Source organism: Grammomys surdaster, unplaced genomic scaffold (assembly GCF_004785775.1).
Source record: "Grammomys surdaster isolate TR1022 unplaced genomic scaffold, NIH_TR_1.0 126035, whole genome shotgun sequence".
NCBI classification, from domain to species: Eukaryota; Metazoa; Chordata; class Mammalia; order Rodentia; family Muridae; genus Grammomys; species Grammomys surdaster.
Window position 1 is genome coordinate 847,531 of NW_021620848.1, and position 20,397 is coordinate 867,927.

General features: G+C 35.3%; 1 protein-coding gene across 1 annotated transcript in view; it reads left to right on the plus strand.

Moving 5' to 3' along the window:
- Lrp1b (LDL receptor related protein 1B) overlaps nt 1-20,397 on the plus strand; it is a 1,533,520-nt gene that overhangs the window by 837,769 nt on the left and 675,354 nt on the right. Inside the window, exons 18-19 of the mRNA XM_028754677.1 lie at nt 739-819; nt 1,338-1,505. Coding sequence (XP_028610510.1) covers nt 739-819; nt 1,338-1,505 — 249 coding nt within the window. The remainder of the gene's footprint in view (nt 1-738; nt 820-1,337; nt 1,506-20,397) is intronic.

Consider the following 20,397-nt stretch of genomic DNA (forward strand, 5'->3'; position numbering starts at 1 on the left):
TTTATTAGGATATTAAAATGGCTAACTGGATTTACTATGTCAATTATTTGTTTTTTTTATCATTATTGTTATTCACTGGTTTTATGTAAAGGATAGGAAAGAGGTTGTTATATTCAATTGGTTTAATTTACTTTAATTGATTTAGTCTCATTTTTAAAATATGGTTTATTTTTTCTCAGTTTTTGCTCACTTCCTTTCTATTTGAATTTACAGTGTCAAAGTCTTTGTAAATACATAGTCGCATCTAAATTGAGTTCGTTAGTTGATTAATTTATTTCTCTTTACAATGTTAGCATCCCTGAGAAGTCATTGTTACCCTTGATGATCCTGTTTGACTCTCTGAATTTAGAAATGTGCTACAGTCCAGATGTACAGAAGCAATATTTTATAGCAGCATAGAAGAACTCTGGCTTTTATTATTCACCAAGACAAAGCTGGCTCTGCACATGTATTTCAGAAAATATGATGATTTCTAATGATATGCCATCCAATGATTCTCCTGGCTTATGGTGGCTAGAAATTCTTCATTTCAGGCATTCAAGTGAGAGTTGGACATTAAGAAGCTATCCTTAATGTTATAATCTCCTTAGAAAGTTATAGTCATGGTATTGGTTTACCTACTGTCTGCTGTGTCTTTCTAGAGGACTAGAGTTCTGATCACACTAGTAAACTGGATACAAATCAAATCAATCACAGTTCATAATATGTTTCTTATATTCCTTTTTATATCTTTTACAGAATTTCCAACCTGTGAGCCTCTAACTCAGTTCATATGCAAGAGTGGAAGATGCATCAGCAACAAATGGCACTGCGACACTGGCAAGTACCAAGTGCTCACTGCACAACATTGAACAGGTTGAGGCCCAGCTGTCTGGGCTGCCTAGCTTCCTTCTAAGGGGATTGCAAACAAACTTGCACTGCCAAGCAAAGTGGCTAAGAAAATTGGTGAGCAGGAAGCTGGCATTTCACTGGGTATCAGCATCAAGGATAATGAAGCATGATATTTGTCCCATGGGGATCTGACAGAGCTTCAGTTTCAGATATCCATGTCCAAAGATGAATATAGGGAACAATTAAGGAAATGACCTGGACAATTCAGGTTCCCAAAGGATTTATGTAACATCGGTAGTTTATGAATCATTACAGAATTTTCCTGATGATCTTAGCTTTGTCAACTTGCAATATCTGAATAAAATGCCTGTTCTTTGGAAATTTTGGTTATGAATTTACCTAACCTTTTCCAAAATCATGAGCAAATCCTGCATAGCAGATACTATAAATGTAAAAGAAAATGTTCTTCTACAATAGTTTTTCTAGCCTTCAGTATTTCTTCCCAGATGATGACTGTGGCGACAGGAGTGATGAGGTGGGCTGTGTTCACTCTTGCCTTGATGACCAGTTCAGATGTTCAAGTGGCCGATGTATCCCAGGGCATTGGGCCTGTGATGGTGACAATGACTGTGGAGACTTCAGTGATGAAACACACATCAATTGTACCAAAGAGGGTCAGTAATCCTATTAATTCATGAAATCTCACTAGAGTATGATATGTGTTTAAACTATAGTTCATTATTAAATCACACACTAATTGCTCATCACAATAAGAATATACATGTAGAAAAGGACAAAATACCATGACCCCTTTTTTTTTAATTTTTTCTTTTTTCTTTCTGGTTTCTTACTTCAGTGGTGTCCACTATCCTGTTGCTTTCTGTGCACTTTACTTTTTACATTCATTAAATACTTTGTTACCATTACATTAACTTTATACAAATTCTAAAGTGTCTCAAAGTGTAACAATATTATACAAAATATATATTTATATTTAATATTATACCAAATCCTTGAGATTTGAGATAAGCATTTAATAAGTCTATTTCCTCACATTTACATTTCCAGCTGATTGACTATCCTGAATAAAATAAAAAAGAGCAAAAAGCTCATGACTGGAGTTGTCAGCATATCTGTGATAAAGCAGACCTTGTCAACAGCATACATTGCATTGTAAAATATCGTCTTGTAACAGGAATGTTAGTAAGTGCCTTAGGCTTTTATTGCTTTGAAGAGAAACCAAGACAAAGACAACTCTTATAAAGGAAAACAACTAATTGGGGCTGGCTTACAGTTTCAGAGGTCTAGTTCATTATCATCATGGTAGGAAGCAAGTTAGTATCCAGCTAGATATGATGCTGTAGAAGGAGATGAGAGTTCTACATCTTGATCCACAGGCAGCAGAAGGAGACTGTGTGCCACACTGGGAGTAGCTTAAGCATAAGAAACCTCAGACCCTTCATGCATGTGACACACTTCCTCCAACAAGTCCACATCTGTTTCAACAAGGTCATACTCTCTAATAGTGTCACTCTCTATGGGTAAAGCATTCAAACACATTAGTCTATTGGGACCTTTCCTGTTCAAACCACTACAGTCAGTTATATTATAGTCACAGAAATATGTTACCTCGTTAAACAATTATCTTGTCATCTTTATCATTTACCAGACAATTTCTATTAAGAGAATTTATTTATTAATTCCATGAATGATTATTGAGTTCTAAGGGATAACTAAAATGATTAAAAACCCATGGTTTCCCTCTAAACAGGCGACATACAAATGGACAAACAATAATGTTCTTTATTTAAAGTGTTAAAATCTGGAGAATCAATTATAATGTGAATGTTTAGTTTTCCAATGCTTTCCTAAGTACATAAATCTGTCTGCTCCAACTTAGGGATTCCCTTTCATATGGTATTCTCTCTGTCTTTGGAAGCAATGGCTGGCTGTATGCTAGATTTGTAAAAGAAGAATCCTAGTTTTGTCAGAATTTGCCCATTGATTCATTTTTATTTGATCTGTAAGACAAGAATCACAGTAATGATTCAAATATGGCTGTTCAGTCCCTGATCCTGGAGGCAAGGAATCACAAGAAAATCTATTGTTGGTCTTGACATGACTCATAATTTTGCAAGGGGTGGGTGGGTAAACAATAGAAGCGGGAAAGGAAGTAGAAAATTACTAAGAAACTTTTTCATGTGGATATTTGAATTCAATTGTCTTCAAATCAGGAGGATATTGAATTATTCATAGAGCTAATATTAAATATTGCCTGTCTCTTATTCTCTAGTATGCAATAACTTCAAGTCATCTCTTCATTTCTTTCTCATGCCTCTCTCAATGGATTTGTTCCTGAGAATATGTAAAATGAAAATTTTTGTTATTAAACAGGCATAGAAAAAAATTGTAAGAAGGCGTTTTTGTTTTTACGATAAATATTTGAAGCATTCATCTGGAGGGTAGTTGACACCTCATTACTGCGCTGCAGTTTAACTCATTTGCCCTCTTCACATATGTCTGTTCAGGCTTCTCATAGGGTGTGCATCTGTGGCCTGCTGGCAAAACACCATAATATGCTATGAAAGATAAATTGCCCCAAGTTAACTTATTTTCATCTGAGAAATAGGATTTTATCCCTATTTCCTATGCTTATTTGTTGTAAGTTAAAGAGAACATTGCACATTAAGAACTTTGAAAGGACCATTCAACCTCACAATTACCCATAGCCTCTTCTGGACTCTAGAGAGTGCTTCCGTTTGGATTATCACATGAAAAGAGACATTTGGATGCTTATAGCCTACAATTCAGTTTCCTCACTTATTGCTGATTTAAAGGCCAAATTGTTAGTGTGACCTTCTTATGTGGTAGGACAGTAAGAAAATCGTTGAGAGAATCTACATGATTCATGAACAGGTTTCAAGAAACATTTGAGAGAACTTGACCTATTTTTAGTTTTGAGTTGTAAACTCTACAAGGATTCTCTAACTAAACATGCTACATGAGGAGGGCAGGTCACAGGAATTAAGTATAGATGACATTCTAGGATAGCTTTAGGAAAAGACGATCCAGAGTATTTCAAATCAAATTCATTCATTTCATTCTTTATTATTTTGACTATACTTTCTGGTATAGAAGTTATGTAACAATATAGACATATAGAGGGAAATTTATTATGATACATAAGACATGTGATGCCTGTAGTGAATTTATGCAATTAGTCATGTATTTCAGTTTCAAAATATGCTGTGGAAGAAACAACAGGAGTTTCTGGCTTGAGTTTGAAGACTATCTGTCAAAACTCATTAAATACCCAAAATGATTTCTTAGCCCTTTGCTGTATACTTCCAGGAAGACAGAGCATATGGTACAGCCCCTCTTGACTCAAGTTATTTCAAAAGGAGGAAAACAATGCATAATGAAATTTTCCATGTAGAATCTCCATTTCATAAAATTCTTACTCAGTTGTGTTCTTTCTGATATCACATTCATAAAGGAAAAATTTCTATGGCCAGCGTTGGTTGTTCATCAAAATGGATAGGCATTCCTAAGAGAATAGATCTTTTCTGGGTTAACAGACATCTATCCCTTTGTCTCTTAATTTTATGTTCAGTTTTCTCCTCTTATCTACTATAGTCAAAGAACACACAGTGTCTTAATAAAGCACTATTACACACACACACACACACACACACACACACACACAGACACAGACACACACACACACACATGCGAAAGAGTCAGAGTCAGAGAGGGAGACAGAGTCAGAGACAGAAAGACAGAGAGGGACACAGAGAGACAGAGAGACAGAGAGACACACAGAGACACAGAGAGACAGAGACAGAGTAAAATTTGCAGTAGAAAACCAATCTCAGAGGCAAAGGAAAGAAGGGATCAGAGGAGGGACTCTTTGGAGGGGACAAGGAGGGAGGCAGAATTTGGGGAAGGAAGAAAGAGAGAGAGAGAGAGAGAGAGAGAGAGAGAGAGAGAGAGAGAGAGAAGCAGAAGACTGTTTACAAGATTTCTAGCCTTTTATTTGGATCTTCTTGTCTCTCAACAATTCAACTGAAATTTCTTTTGCTCTGTCTTTTCTTTTGGAGTAACCAAGACTTTTGTGGGGGGTTTTTTAGTCTGTTTTTTTGTTGCCTTGTCTTAAGTGTATAATTTTTGTTTTGCTTATTTTTATTCTACCTTGTTTAAATAACTGGCTGGATTCAGCCATTACAGGAGAAGTACTTAGGAGCCAAACATGGCTGTTCATCTGTTTACTGTTTTCAAAAAGGTGGTTTACATAAGTTTTAATTACCTTCCAATTGAAGTGACAAAGAAACAGGAACAAGGCAACTTACAGAAGAATGAGTTTATTGGGGAATTAAAGTTTCAGAGAGTAAATTCCTGACCATCATGTCAGGCAGCAGGTAAGTAGGCATACTACTGGAGCAGAAACTGAGAGTTTGTATCTACTTCACAAGCACAAAGCAGAGAGAAACAAAGAGGGGCAGAGTAGAGAGCACATTAAATGGGAATGATACAGGCTTTTGAAACCTCAAAGCCCGTCCACAATGACACACCTCCTCCAAAAATGCCATATCTCCTAATTCTTCCCACATCATTTTACCAACTGGGAACCACATATTATTCAAATATATGAGTCTATAAGTGCCATTCTCATTCAAGTTACCATAAAAGTAAAGATATTCTATCAAGGTGATATAAAATTTTTTATAAGTGTTCAGATCTGTAGGTGAAATAGTAAAATAAGAACCCTGGACACTCTTGATACATACAAACACAAAAGCATAAAGGTAATTTCTATCTCACTTTGACAGTTCAATTTATTAAAATTATGTAACGTTTTACGCATGTCCTTTTCAAAATCTCAACTTTGTTTTATCTTTTTGATATAAGATACTGCCAATATCCTTACACAGTTATTTCTATACATTAGTCTACTCTGGAAATGTTTAAAGTTGATATCCAATAATTTAGCATATTCATGAAAGAGAAAGTGACAGGTTTTGGGATTTTTTTGTATTTCTTTTTTTTTAGGTTTAGATTTCATCTAAACATTGCAGTTTTTACTAAATATTCTTCGAAAAGTTTCATTCAAAGGGACATCTGATCATGGTTCATGACCATTCCATTTTAATGTCTTCTGTCTGTCTGCAAGAAATACTTACTGCCCTGCTGCACAAGTTGCTTGATGCTCTAACATATGATCTCTTTTTTACACGCCAAATGTAGTAAAAATGCAATTAAAATTCACATGTGCATTCATCTTCATTGCTGACCTATCATTGGCAATGTTTGATCTGATACATTAGGCAACCATGTAGTTGTTAATACAGGGGCTCATACATGTTCATATTCTACTGCCCACATGCTAATTTGTTCTAATCTAACCATCTTTTCTCCCACTTTGAAACCTATGTTATTATCTCCTTTGGTCCACTTCCTCAGTCATTTGTTTACCTCATGCCTTTGATGTCACCAAATTGTAAAAAGAAACCAGAATAACCCCAACATGTATTTTTTTTTTTTACTTTTGTGCCTATGAGTACTATTTATAGCACAGTGAATAATACTTGACATAGATTTCTTGTTGGAAAACAATGCCTATTTATGTTGACAGAACAGATGTCATATTTATTGAGTCTTTTTTGATAGTGAGATCTTGGCTTGTACATAAGTGATGTATAAGACCCTGGCGGGTACATGATGACATACAAATTTACAGGTATTGATCTAGTTCTGCTAACCTTTGAATAAAATATCATTTTCAGTTACATAGTAATTACTGGCAACTTCAATCCAGAATTAAATAACATAAAGAAATATTATATTTCTCTTAGTATATACTTTCTATAAAGTTGTTAAGGAATTTTAAATCTTTTTTTTTCTTTTAGTCTACTGTCTAAGTATCAATGAAGAAAGTTCATTGTAGATAAAGTGGGGGCAGAAAAAAAATCAACATGTGTTGATTCATAAAGTTCAAGATACTTGCTCAGAATTCCCCAGCTTGAGTTCTTCATAAGGATCATGTGTTTCTCCTCTGTCAGCTATTTACATTGTTATTGAGCATATTCTGTTTGTTCTAACTTTATATGAGTTGACATTTATATTATCTTCAAACAATTACTGTCATTCTCTCAATGGTATACTTGGTTTTATGTAAAGATGAGAGAGGAAAACACCTTTCTTTTTACTATAGGCCATTGTAATGGAATTCTCAATGGGTGCTTTACAGTCTCTGACCTTTACATTAAACAGTAGTGATAAGTCTCTCTGACCTTCCTCTAAATTTTAATCTCCTTTATCACTCACAATTCATCTTATTAAATCGATTCTGGAAGCCTTCGACTGGAACAGCTGTGGACATTCCTACATAGACAATTTAATGTCTCTCTCCAAAATTTTTTCCTTTCAAAGAGGTTTTGTTGGATAGATAGAAAAAAAATTAGGAAGCAAGGAGAAGATCACAGACTATGAGTTGAATTATTTTGTTTCACAGGTAAGGACATGTATTCAGCTTTAAAAAAAAATCCCATCTCTCTGAATGTGTAAAGAGCTACTGTTCTGTTGTTTTTTTTTGTTTTTTTGTTGTTGTTTGTTATTATTTGTTTTTTGGTTATTTCTTGTTGGTTTTGTATAAGATATATTGTGGCTTATGCTTTTGAATATGGAAGATAGTTTAAGCAGATTTGGACTAAAATGATCGTTTGAACTACTTAGTGCAAAATGAAGGATGTATGGAAAGTACCACAAGCCAGACCATCCTTCTACTTAGGGAGATTGTATGCACTCAGAATAGTCATGCAAACTTGATTTGTAGCTGAAGATTTGGGTTACTTGCTTAGTAATAGAAAAGGGTGAAAAGGAAGGAGCACAGCTTTTGATTTCCCACCTACATTGTGTGTATCCCTGACAAACAGTCAAATAAAGCAATAGGGTCTAGTCTTCTTCAGGTAGCAACCAAAACATCAAAATTTACTTTAGATAGTTCCTAACAGTTATCTGGTTATTTTTCTTTCATGCTACTTTCAAACAGTGTTTCATAATTATTTCTCAAGTTATTGTAGGAAAAGCTTGCAATCTTAAATATCTTAAAATGCGGCTCATTTGTACTAATAGTTTGTTCCTCTTCTTGCACAAACATCACTTCCTCTGCACATTCTTGTGTAGAACAGACAACAGAACAGAAAGGTTTTTTTTTCTTCTTCTTCTGTTAAATTTACCTTACAAGAACTTGGGATCTGGGCAACTGATAACTCAATTTGTATATTTTCTGGTGTTTTCAGATTGATAAAAGTTTTTCTTTAAACATCTATTACAATACTTCTGGCTCAGTTTGTCCACTACCAAACATTTGTGTTAATTGTTTTGTAACAAAACCTAGAAATTCCTTTCTGTCTTCCTTTTGCATGCACCCCTCTATTCCTTTTGCTTGCTACTTTTGTGATTTAGAAAATAAACCTATTATCCTGAAGTGGCACAATTGAATTTATTTATTTAGTAAAGAGAAATGGGGACTACAGAATGTACATGCAGGTCAGTCATCATGGTCAGGGGATACTGGGCAGGTCTTCCCTTCCACAATAGGTTCAGAATAGCTAAGTAGAGTTGCCACACACTTGCACCTAAATGTAGCATCCACTCTTATCCCCAGACGAGCAGGATTACGTGGATGTGGGTAAGGAGTTGTATCTGAACAGCTGCCATTTGAGGCAGACAAGTTTCTGCTGTTTCCTACTTTATGGTGATTTCCTGATTTGCTTTTAATAAATTTTCTAAGATGCATGTGGAAAAAGAACAAACAAACAAACAAACCATCAAAAACCCAACCAAACAACCAACCAACCAACCAAAAAACAAACAAAAAAAACAACACTGCCTGTAATTCTCAGTACGTTTGATTGAGAAGGAAGTATTGACTTGAAATTTAAAATAATTTGCAAATTAAGTAATTAGAGAAAATCATAGTAATGTTTATTTTCTTTTTTTGATTATTCATTTCAATGAAATCGTATTTGGTTCTTCATAAAACTGAATTCAATTTAAATGTAAGCTCTGTCTAATTGCTGGGAAATGTTAAATCCATTTTCAATGCATTATAAATTGCATGGATTAACTTTACTTTCTCACAGATTGACTTCTTTAGAAAATGTTAATATTGAGATATCAAAACAATGTTAATTATTGATGGATTTTATTCATAATTAAATTTTGTTTATTTTTTAAGATAAATTATATCTTTAAATCTCATTTGAACCTTAATAGTGCAAATAACTTTTACATCAATTTCGAAGAAAACTCAAGGATTTTCATTCAGTTAATAAGAAAAAGACTGTTTTGTTCTTTCCTCTTTTTATTTTCCTACAATATAGCCTGATTGCAGTTTACCCTCTCTCCATTCTTCCAACTTCCTCCCCAGCTCCTCTCCTTGCAGGATCCATTCCTTCCTTTCTTGTCTGTCCTTAGAAAAGAACAGGCTTCCAAAAAATAACAAACCATTTGACAAAATAAAATATAATAACGTGAAGCAAAAACTATTACATCTAGGCTAGACAAAGCAAACTCAAGGGCAGACACAAGAATCAGAGACATACCTGTTCACAGTCTCAGAAATTCCAGAAAAGTACTAAACTGAAATCTATAATATATATGCAGAGGACCTAGTGCAGACCATGTCTGCCCTGTGCTTGCTGCTTCAGTCTCGATGAGTTTATACCCTTGTTTCATTGATTCAGAAGACCTTGTTCTTCTAGTGCCCTTCATCCACTTGGATTCTTACACTATACCTACCTACACTTCCACAGAGTCCCCAGCTCTGAGGTGAGCAATTTGATAGAGACAATCTCATTTAGAGATGAAAGTTCCCAGCTAGCTCTTTCTTTCTCTGTCTTGGTCTCTGTCTCTGTCTCTGTCTCTGTCTCTGTTTCTCTTCTCTCCCCTCCCCTCCCCTCCCCTCCCCTTCTCCTCCCCTTCTCTGTGGTCTGCCTGTGGGTCTCTGTATTGGTTTCCATCTGCTCAAGTACAGTGCTTCTGGAAAAAGCACTTTTTCATATGAGTATATGAAATACACTTTTATTGTATGAGCATAGTTCATATATCAGTAGGAGTCATTTTATCACTACTTTTTTTACATACTTATTTTACATCCTTCTCACAACCCTGCTCCCCATAACTCCCTTCCATAATCCTTTACCTCCATCCCCCCCACTTCAACTGAATGGGCCCCCCTTTGCTATCCCACAACTCTGGTCCATCAAGTTTCTGCAGGGCTAAGTGTATCCTCTTGAACTGAAGGCAGACAAAGATGCCCAGACAGAAGAACATATGTCACTTACAGGCAACAGCTTTTGAGCCCCTGCTCCAGTTGTTTGGGAACCACCTGAAGATCAAGTTGTATATCTGCTACGTATGTGAGGAGAAGCTTAGGTCCAGCTTGTGTATGCTCTTTAGTTGGTAGTTCAGTCTCTGAAAGACCCAAGAGTGCAGGTAAGTTGATTCTATTGGTCTTTCTGTGTAGTTCCTTTCCCCTTAGGGGCTGCAATCCTTCCTCCTATTCTTCCATGCTCCATCCACCCTTTACCTGTGGATGTCTGTGTCTATCTGAAGGAGGCCATCTACAAAATAATTAATTCACCTCTCAGTAATTGAGTAGTGTCCATAATTTTGTGGAAGTAGCGTGATTCACAGTGAGACCATTGTTCCTAAAATACCTTGTAGAAGTCTTCAGAGCCTATTTGAATTGTCAACATCTATTTCCTTATTTATATGAAAATATAACTAGCTTTCACTTTATTCCTATTATCTAAACCACCAAAATCCTCTCCAGAAAAATTCATACACTTAAATAAAACTGTCTTCAAATAGACAATAACTACTACCATGGAATTTCATCATACAGACTTTTAAAGGTATGCTTATTTATACACAAACTTGAAAATGATGGGTTATAAACCTTGATAAGAAACTAAAACAATTGAGAAGCCTTTTCAGTTTAAATTCTAATTGAAAATATTGTAATCCTTGCCCATTTCATTATTCAGCACTCTTATTTAATATGAAAGTAAAGACAATATGAAAAAATAAGAATGGACATCAATATTTTACAGCCATAAGTTTGTTCAAAGCAATGAACATAGATTCCCCAGTGCTCAGATTCAAGAAATAAATGTTTGTGTTTCAATAAAACTTTATCAATTGAAGAGATTGAAGAGTATAATTGTTCTGTAGGTTGTAGCTTGCCCACTCTTCTCTGAGAGCACAAGTAGTAGATTTATATTCTAAATAAAAAATTGTCTTGCAGAGATCTACAGATGTATTTCATAAAATATCATACACATACAGAAAAAGCAAGGCACCATGTAGAGAAAGAAAGGTTAAAACAGGAAAAGATAAACCAATAACTTTAAAAAAAATGTCATTCTCTCTCCCTCCTTTGCACATATGTCTCATATATGTTTGCACTGGGGTAGTCTTTCTTTTTCATGATTTATTTATTTTATGCATCTGAGTGCTTTGATATCAGGTATATCCATGGACCTCATATATATAGATATATAGAGCTAAGAATAGTACCTGATTTATTTTGAAATTGTTGTGAAATGGTTGTGTGGTTCCATGTGGGTGCTATGAACTGAATCTCTGAATTTTAAAAGTAGTAAGAGCTTTTAACAAGAAGTCATCTTGCCATCTCTCTATCCCACCAAACAAAATCTTATACAAATAGGTTTATCCTTCAGGATGAAAATAGATCATATCTTTCCTACAATTTTTCATGGTGAATATTTTCATGAAGTAAAATAGTCAAGGTTATAAGACAATATTTAAATTTCAAATGTAAAACATAGAGAAGGCAATTTATGTTAATTAATATTTTATATATACCTGTGAAGGTGATTGATACATTTGAGCAATGACTGAAATATTGGAATTCTCGGGTTTTCAAAGCAAATTTTACAGCCTTCAGTCCTGTTTTGTTTATTTATTAGCTAATCATATTCACTATATTCAGATTTTATGTAAATATTTGTGGAAGATTTTTATAAAAATATGAATTTTATATGAAGTAAACCAATATTTCCTATAGATTTAAATTCAATATTATTCCAACTAACTATAGGAATAGCTTTAAAGAATACATTGAAAGTTTTATCTTATATTTTTTTGTGTGTCCATGTCTATGTGTGGACATAAAAGGTTTTTGCCTGGGCATCTATATGTTCTTTACCATAGTTTCCTATTGAGTGTTTTCAACTGATCAAAAAAAATTAACCACAAACAAAAACCAAATATATCAAAATGATATCAATCTCATTTTTTCTCTTTTTATTTTACTCTAGTATTAAATGGCCTTGATGACCACATCACACATTATATTAAGCCAATCTTCATTCTAGACTTCATATGAAGGTTTAGAAGATGCTTGATTTGCTTTAAAACAAAGGATCCAATCTGTATCCTAGAAGGATGCAAAGGTTAACCAGACAGAATAAAAATAAAAGGAATAAACCAAGACAATCTGACAAATCCACTGGACCATTTATTGATCATGAAGACCCAGTGAAAGACACATTAGTTAGTTTAGAAGGGAAGCCTCATGTTTGTCTTTATTGCTAGCTCATGGTGTCACAAAACAAGTAGCATTCACTTAGAAATGGGGCACACATTACATAGAATAAGGTAGACTCCAGTACTGACCCAGGCTGCTGAATACAGTGTGTGTGTGTGTGTGTGTGTGTGTGTGTGTGTGAGAGAGAGAGAGAGAGAGAGAGAGAGAGAGAGAGAGAGAGAGAGAGACCAGACAGTGGAGAAAAATCATCAAATTTCTAAAGTTTTCTAAAAACAAGAAGAGCCCAAACATTTTTAGAGGATAGCTAAGCTCCCTTGAGGTAAGAATAAGTTAAGTCATCCTCTATTCTGTTGATAATTAGAGTGAAGCCATAAATCTACTACAACAGGCTTCTATGAAGGTGAAAAATCTCTAGAAAGTAGATCTTGAACAAATACCTTCTATTGGTAAAGGAATCTTTAATACCTAATCGGTCATTGAAAATCTGACCATAAAGCAGAACCAGGCAGCATTATACATGACACATGATCTGAAAAAAAGCTTGACACATCGGCAGCACCGAGCTTTATACTGTTCAAAGCAGTGAACAATGGATAGCAAGCTAAGGCATAAAATCCATTAAAGCAAGAAAAAACAACTGATAGGCCTCAGATTTTAACTAATTCACCATACTTCCAAACTTACATACTCTTTCATTTGAGAGAAAGGAGTACTTCAGCATAATTACTAAGCCAGACAATGAATACACACACACACACACACACACACACACACAGAGTAATAGCAATTCCTCTCTGTTCTTAGAGAGTTGCTCGTCTTCCAATTATAAATATTTAGTGACAATAAATTCATTTATGTTTTGTGATAAATTCTACCATCAGTTGCAACATTTCCACCAGTGCTTTCTGTCTATCTATCTATCTATCTATCTATCTATCTATCTATCTATCTATCTGTTTGCTTATCAGATTTCCCAAATTGTATGCTTGCTTTAAATAGCTTCAGGGTAAAAATGCAGTAAAATTCTATTAGTTCAAAATATAATAACCAGCATCAGCAACATGGGAACACAAGAGTAAAACAGCATGAGCATGCATATAAACACACAGCCATAACTGGAGCATTCCACTGAGACAACCATAGCAAAAAGATAGACTGTGCCAAGCCCTGAATCTGAGGAAAGCAGAACTCAGGGGAGTTACACAGTTTGGATCTAATGTTAAAGCAGTCATTGCATGCTTGTCTGAAGGATGCTTCTGTCTGCACAGAGGAAAACAGCCACCATGAAAAGTAGGTGGTTGTACTTGGCAAGAAAGTTAAATTGAATAAAACTCCAAGACTTAAAAAACAGTTTGGCTAAAAGAAAAGAACTCAGAAATACCTAAATGGCTGAGAATAGGTGTAGGCTCATTTTAGTTATTTTAATTATGTGGGAAGGTAATGCAGAGAGGAGGAATATAAAAATGCAAATGTCCCTGTGTATTTGTGTTTAGTAAGGCAAATGTCTTAAATATAAGCCAATATACATGAAGATGAGTTATATGTGTAGATGTGTGCATCTTTGTTCTACACACACACACACACACACACACACACACTTTACAAGTAATTGACGTTTCTTCCTATTTACTATGTAAATGTTCCTGACGTAATCTACATTGTATGCCTACATGATTAACAGAATTGAACTAAATATCAATCTATTACTCGCTCTTTTTTTCTGTCTTAAATCTAAGCATTTATTTATTCATTATGACATAAAATGATTTTCTGAGGTCCTGATCACTTTTTATCTTTATCATACCAATTCTGATCAAACACTAGATAATTTTATTAATTCTGTTTACTTTGCTAAAAATTAATAAATCTTTGCTCTTCACTGATATGAAATGATTCATGTGAAAGACCTATGTTCAATCTTGGAAACCTAAAAGTGACAATATGAAGAATAAATTGTTTCTTCCACTTAGCTTTTCCTATGGTGACTATTAAAATAGGACTCAGAATTCCTGTTTTGTTTTCTGTCATAAGAATGGCTCATGTGAGCCCTCTAAGGCTTAGTTTTTATCTGTCCAGACAACACTTACTCTTGTTATGGGTGTTTATAATGTGGCTTGGCAACTTCACACATCACTAACTTATCCAGTTCTCCTCTACCCTATCAAATGTTTCCAGAAGTAGAAGCTGTGGTTGACATTTAGGCCTGGACTCCAGCAACTGGTGTTATCTGGAGTCTGATTCAAGCTTCAAACTATCCATTTTTCTAAACAGTAGACAGAGGAAATTTAACAACGCAAACTGAATTATGTTATCATTGCTTAATTGTTTCAAATCTCCAATACTGATACAACTGAATCTGTCTTTATCACAGTTACTAATAGATACCCGCCAGATTCTTCCTTTGATCATTCAGATCTAACTTCACTCATCAGCTTCTATGTGTGTGCTATAAAAATTAATGCAGTATAATGTTTTTGCATCTTTCCTGTGCCTATTATGGCAGCTTAGTATTTTTTTTAATTTCCTTAAAGTTTTTGTGTCTTTATCTATTATTTTCGATTTGGCTGCTACAACTCATTTTTTAACTAAACTCTTATTTATGTTTTATATATAAGTCAATCTCTTCTGGCAATAATGAATGAGAAACTTAATCACCTGGAACTGGAATTACAGTAGTTGTGAGGTTTCATGCTGGTCCTGGGAATTGAACACAGGTCCTATGAAAGAGTAGCCAGTGCTCTTAACTGATGAGCCATCACTCTAGTCCACACTTCTTGATTTATATTTGAGCCAATTTCATATTACTTTTGGGCTTCTGTATAACTAGTTCTCTAGAAGTTAAAAAATGATATGGCAATGAAAAGATCAGGGAAGGCACTGATGAAGATCACATCTGTGACATATACTATCTATATGCCATTTGGAAAATTAAATTTGACTTCTTTAAAAACTCTGTTATCTCCTTTGTCACTTATTTGTTTCATAACAAAGTAATATGAAGCATGATAGTGATTCATTTCTATACTGAGCTATTCCCAGCTCCCTATATTTAACATCCAGTACAAGAATAATGAGACTCTGGAAATGAACAAGGGAGACACACTGGTGAGGAGTGCAACCAATGCTAAAAGACATGTAAAGTCCTGTCTTCTCTACAGAGTTAAAAAGAATGGTGTGTAGCTTATATGGATGGTGTTAGGGCATATTTAGTAATGCATAATATTTCATGTAATTCTGGCTTCATAAACTGTAGTATCTAACCATGAGGTTCCTGAATATAACACACAATTTTATGTTTTTTTTTCTTTTAATAAATCCAGTTTCTTACAAATAAAAGGACAATTACAGATGTGTAGAAAGGCAGCAGGAAGACAAATCAGACTGAGACCAGGATTTGTACATGACAAACACGTCGGAGCATATTTAAGGAAACTCTTCTGCCTTGCCTATTTAGATTTCCATAATACACCTAATTTAGCCTTCATGGCTACATTCTAGTTTGTAAATAACTATAATCTAGTTGTTTGTAGTAGCTTTTGGATATTACAATAGCCTACAGAGTTTAAGCATAAGGTTACAAAAAGGAAAAAAAATCTCTAGGGAAAATCCCATCTGTATCTAAATGCAGAGACTGGAATAGCTATTTGGTACTAACTTGACAATTATTCTGATTCAGTAGACGCTTGGCTCTGCATTGCTACAGCAATTCTTGGAGAGCATACCAAGACTGATGGGTTGTGGGCCTGTGCCTGCTCCACCATAGGGCACGGTCACTTGCGGAAGAGGGACACAGGGAGTTTGACTATACTTATTCCACATTGCCGGGGTGGGTGCTAGGCCACATACTCGGGGCGGGGAAGTGCAGTGTGAGGTGTCAGAAAGCTGAAGCTGGTTTGGAGGACCTCAGGCCTAAAATGAGGCCAGGGCAATGGGGTTCTCAGTCTCTTGGACATCTAGGTGACACTGGGAATCACAGAAGAGCTGAGAAAGGAGTCGGGGCCCCAAGTACAGTGTTTAGCCTGGGGCCAGCAGGAGAAAGAGGGAGCCCCAGATTGTTTTACAGTGATGGTCCTTGACTTGGTGGGTGGCAGACTTGGTGGCAGTTATGGCTGGGAGCACAGAGAGGCCTTATATGGGAGATTAGGTCACTGTTCTGTAGACAAAGGCCTTCCCGTACCTTTCACAGCAGATCTTGGTGAGAAGAGCTAGTCCATGTTTCCAAATAGTTTCTTGTCATGGTGGAGAGTGGATGAATAAAACCATACCCCATTTGTCAGGGTGTGCCTTAAATTAAATAGTTTTTTAGAGAAAAACTTATTGGAAGCTTATTGACAATGTCCTCTGGACCTTTATGTCCCTCATTAGCACGGACAACTGTTTTGAGCCTCCTTGACTGTGGTCACATCTCTTTTCCTTGGTCGGATTTGTTAGGGATGCCTACATGTGGAAGGTTTTAGGGAATTGCCCTTAGGTGACTGATGGCCACAAACCTCTCTATGACGGGGGAGGGCTGCTGCTACCTGACAAGGGCCTGGAGCTGGGAGTAGGCGAAGCTCCTCCCTTCAGTGTCTCCAGGGCTTCAAGCCTTTAGCTCCAGGTCACCAGGCTTCCTTTCATGGTCCACATCCCTGCACAAGCCTTCCCAAGACAACTTAATAATAAGTCACTTGAAAGGCTGAAGTTGAAAATTCTTTCATAAAACAAAGAACTTAGTGAAGAATTAATTAATATTGTTAATTATTTCATTTATTTACATTCCAAAGTTCTGTCCTTATTCCTGGTCTCCCTTGTGCAAACTTCCCACCTCATCCAACTCCCTTTTTCCTCTAAGAGGGTACTCCCTCACCCACCCTCTCCCACCTGATCTCTCCAGCATCTCTTTGCTGTGACAACAAGCCTCTACAGGACCAAGTGCTTTCCCTCCTATTGAAGGCCAGATAAAGCAGTCCGCTGCCACATATGTAGCAGGAACAGAGAATTGACTCATGTATACAGTTAGATTGGTAGTTTAGTTCCTGGGAACTCTGAGGAATCCAGTTAGTTGATATTGTTGTTCTTTCTATGGGGTTGCAATGGCCTTCAGCTCCTTCAGCTCCTTCAAACCTTCCCCTAACTCTTCCATTGGGGTCTGCAGAAGACCTAATAACAACAAATACTTCTCAAACCATTCCACAAAATAGAAACAGAAGAACATTGACTAGTTCATTCTATGGTAAACTACCTAAACCACACCAAGGCCCCAAAATGAAAGAGAACTTAGATTAATCTTGCTTATGAATATTAATATAAAAATACTCAGTAAAATTCTTGCAAACTGAATCCAAGAACACATCAAAACCATCATTCACCACAATCATATAGGCTTCATCCCAGGGATGCAGATATGGTTCAATATATGGAAATTCATCAACATAATCCACTATATTAACAATCTTAAAGAAAAAATATCACATGTTCATCTCATTAGTACTGGAATTTCTAGTTAAAGCAATTGGAAAACAAAAGAAGGTCAAAGCAATACAAATTTGAAAGGAAGAATTCAACATATGACTATTTGTAGATGGTAGAATAGTATGCTCAAGCTACCCCAAAAATTCTACCAGAGAACTCCTACACCAATAAACAACTTCAGCAAAGTAGCTGGGTATAAAATTAACTCAAACAAATCAGTAGCCTTCCTTTAACAAACAGTGTAAATGTGCTGAGAAAGAAATTAAGAAAAAAACAAACTTCACAATAGTCACAAATAATATAGAATATCTGGTGTAACTCTAGCCAAACAGGTAAAAGATCTGTATGACAAGAACTTCAAGTCTCTGAAGAAAGAAACCAAAGAAGTCAGAAGATAGAAAAATCTCCCATGACCATTAACATAGTAAAAGTGGCCATCTTACCAAAAGTAAACCTCAGATTCAGTGCAATAAAATCCCAACTCAGTTCTTCACAGAGATAGAAAGAGCAATTCTCAACTTCATCTGGAATAACAAAAACCCAAGATAGTAAAAATCAAATAAAAGAATAAAGGAACTTCTGCAGGAATCACGATCCCTAAACTCAAGCTGTGCTGCAGAGCAATAGTGATAAAATCCACTTGGTATTGGTACAGAGACAGGCAGGAAGATCAATGGAGTAGAATTAAAGACCCAGAAATAAACCTATGGTCACTTGGTCTTTTGACAAAGAACTAAAAAACTTACAGTGGAAGAAAGCCAGCATTTTAATAGTACTGGTCAAACTGGAGGTCTGCACGCAGAAGAATACAAATTGATCCATTCCTATCTCCTTGTATAAAGCTCAAGTCCAAGTGGATCAAGGACCTCCACATAAAGCAGATACACTGAATCTAATAGAAGAGAAACTGGGAAAGACCCTGGAACACATTGGCACAGGGGAAATTTTCCTAAACAGAACACCAATGGCTCAGACTCTAAGATCAACAATTGACAAATGGGACCTCATGAAGCTGAAAACCTTCTGTAAGGCAAAGAACACTATCAATAGGACAAAATGGCTACTTATAGATTGGGAATAGATCTTTACCAACCCTACATTCAATAGAGGGCTAGTATCCAAAGAATAGAAGAACTCAAGGAGTTAGACTCCAGAAAATCAAATAACACTATTAAAAAATGTGGTACAGACCTAAACAGAGAATTTTCAACTAAGGGTTCTCAAATGGCTGAGAAAACTAAATAAATGTTCAATGTCCTTAGTCATCAGGGAAATGCAAATTAAAACAACCCCGAGATTCTACGTTATACCAATCAGAATGGCTAAGATCAAAAGGTGGTGGTGGTGACAGCAGTTGCTGGTGAGGAATGGAGAAAAAGGAACACTCTTCCATTGCTGGTAGGATTGAAAGCTGGTACAACCACTTTGGAAATCTAATGGTTCCTCAGAAAATTGGAAATAGTTTTACCTGAAGATCCAGCTACACCACTTGGGCATACACCAAAAAAGATGCTACAGGACATAACAAAGACATGTGCTCCACTATGTTCAGAGCTTACCTATTTATACCCTGCAGAAAGCAATAACCAAGACTGTAGTTAAAGTACTCATTTAAAAATACCAAATATAGTCCTCACAGTAACACTTCCAAGGCACATCAAAAGGTCACACTAGCTACTTTAGTGGCATCAGAATTTCCATTGTAAGTAAGTCTTGCACTAAATCATAACTTTAGATTTCTACCAAGCCAAGAAGTTAAGTAGGTGAGTAATTATCAGCCCAGATAAGTTCTCTTTACTAAGAATCACAACATAATGTATAAATTTAGTATCAAATACATATTAATATTTATTTTAAAACAGTACTGAGAAATATTGGTTAATATGATACTCATGATATTAGTTATTTTTAAACTTTAAAAATTCATTATCTCTTATTGTTCAGTTATTAGAGTATAAGATGTCCCAGTGTTTATATCCCTTAACATTTAGTGATGCTTAATATATCTCACATTTCATCAAAAGGCTGGATAGTAGTATATCTGAGTATTATACACATTATTGTTTATTAGTAGCATTCAAACACATAATACTTTACTGATCACATGTATAAATATCTGCATTGGTTTTAAAATTGAAATCTTGTATTTAAGATGTTTTCTTTATAGTGTGTGTTTCTTTGTTTTCATCTCAGTTACTGTTTTCCAAAGATTTTCTTCTTCATAACATGTTCGTTATTTTTAACTATTTACTTCTTGGTTACTTGAAAGAAATTATGTAAGAAATGTCAGAAATCAAGCAAAGCCTTTTTAGGAAATGTTGTTTACAAGTCTTAGAGAAAGAGCTTCAAAGACATCACCTGAAGGTATTAATTAAGACAACAGTTCTCATATTCTCTTTACTACTTTATATAAAACTTCAGGAAATTTGGAAGAGACAATAAATATTATTTTCCATTAACTATTAATGTTTTAAATTATTAATGATATATACAAATGTTATATATATATATATATATATATATATATATATATATAT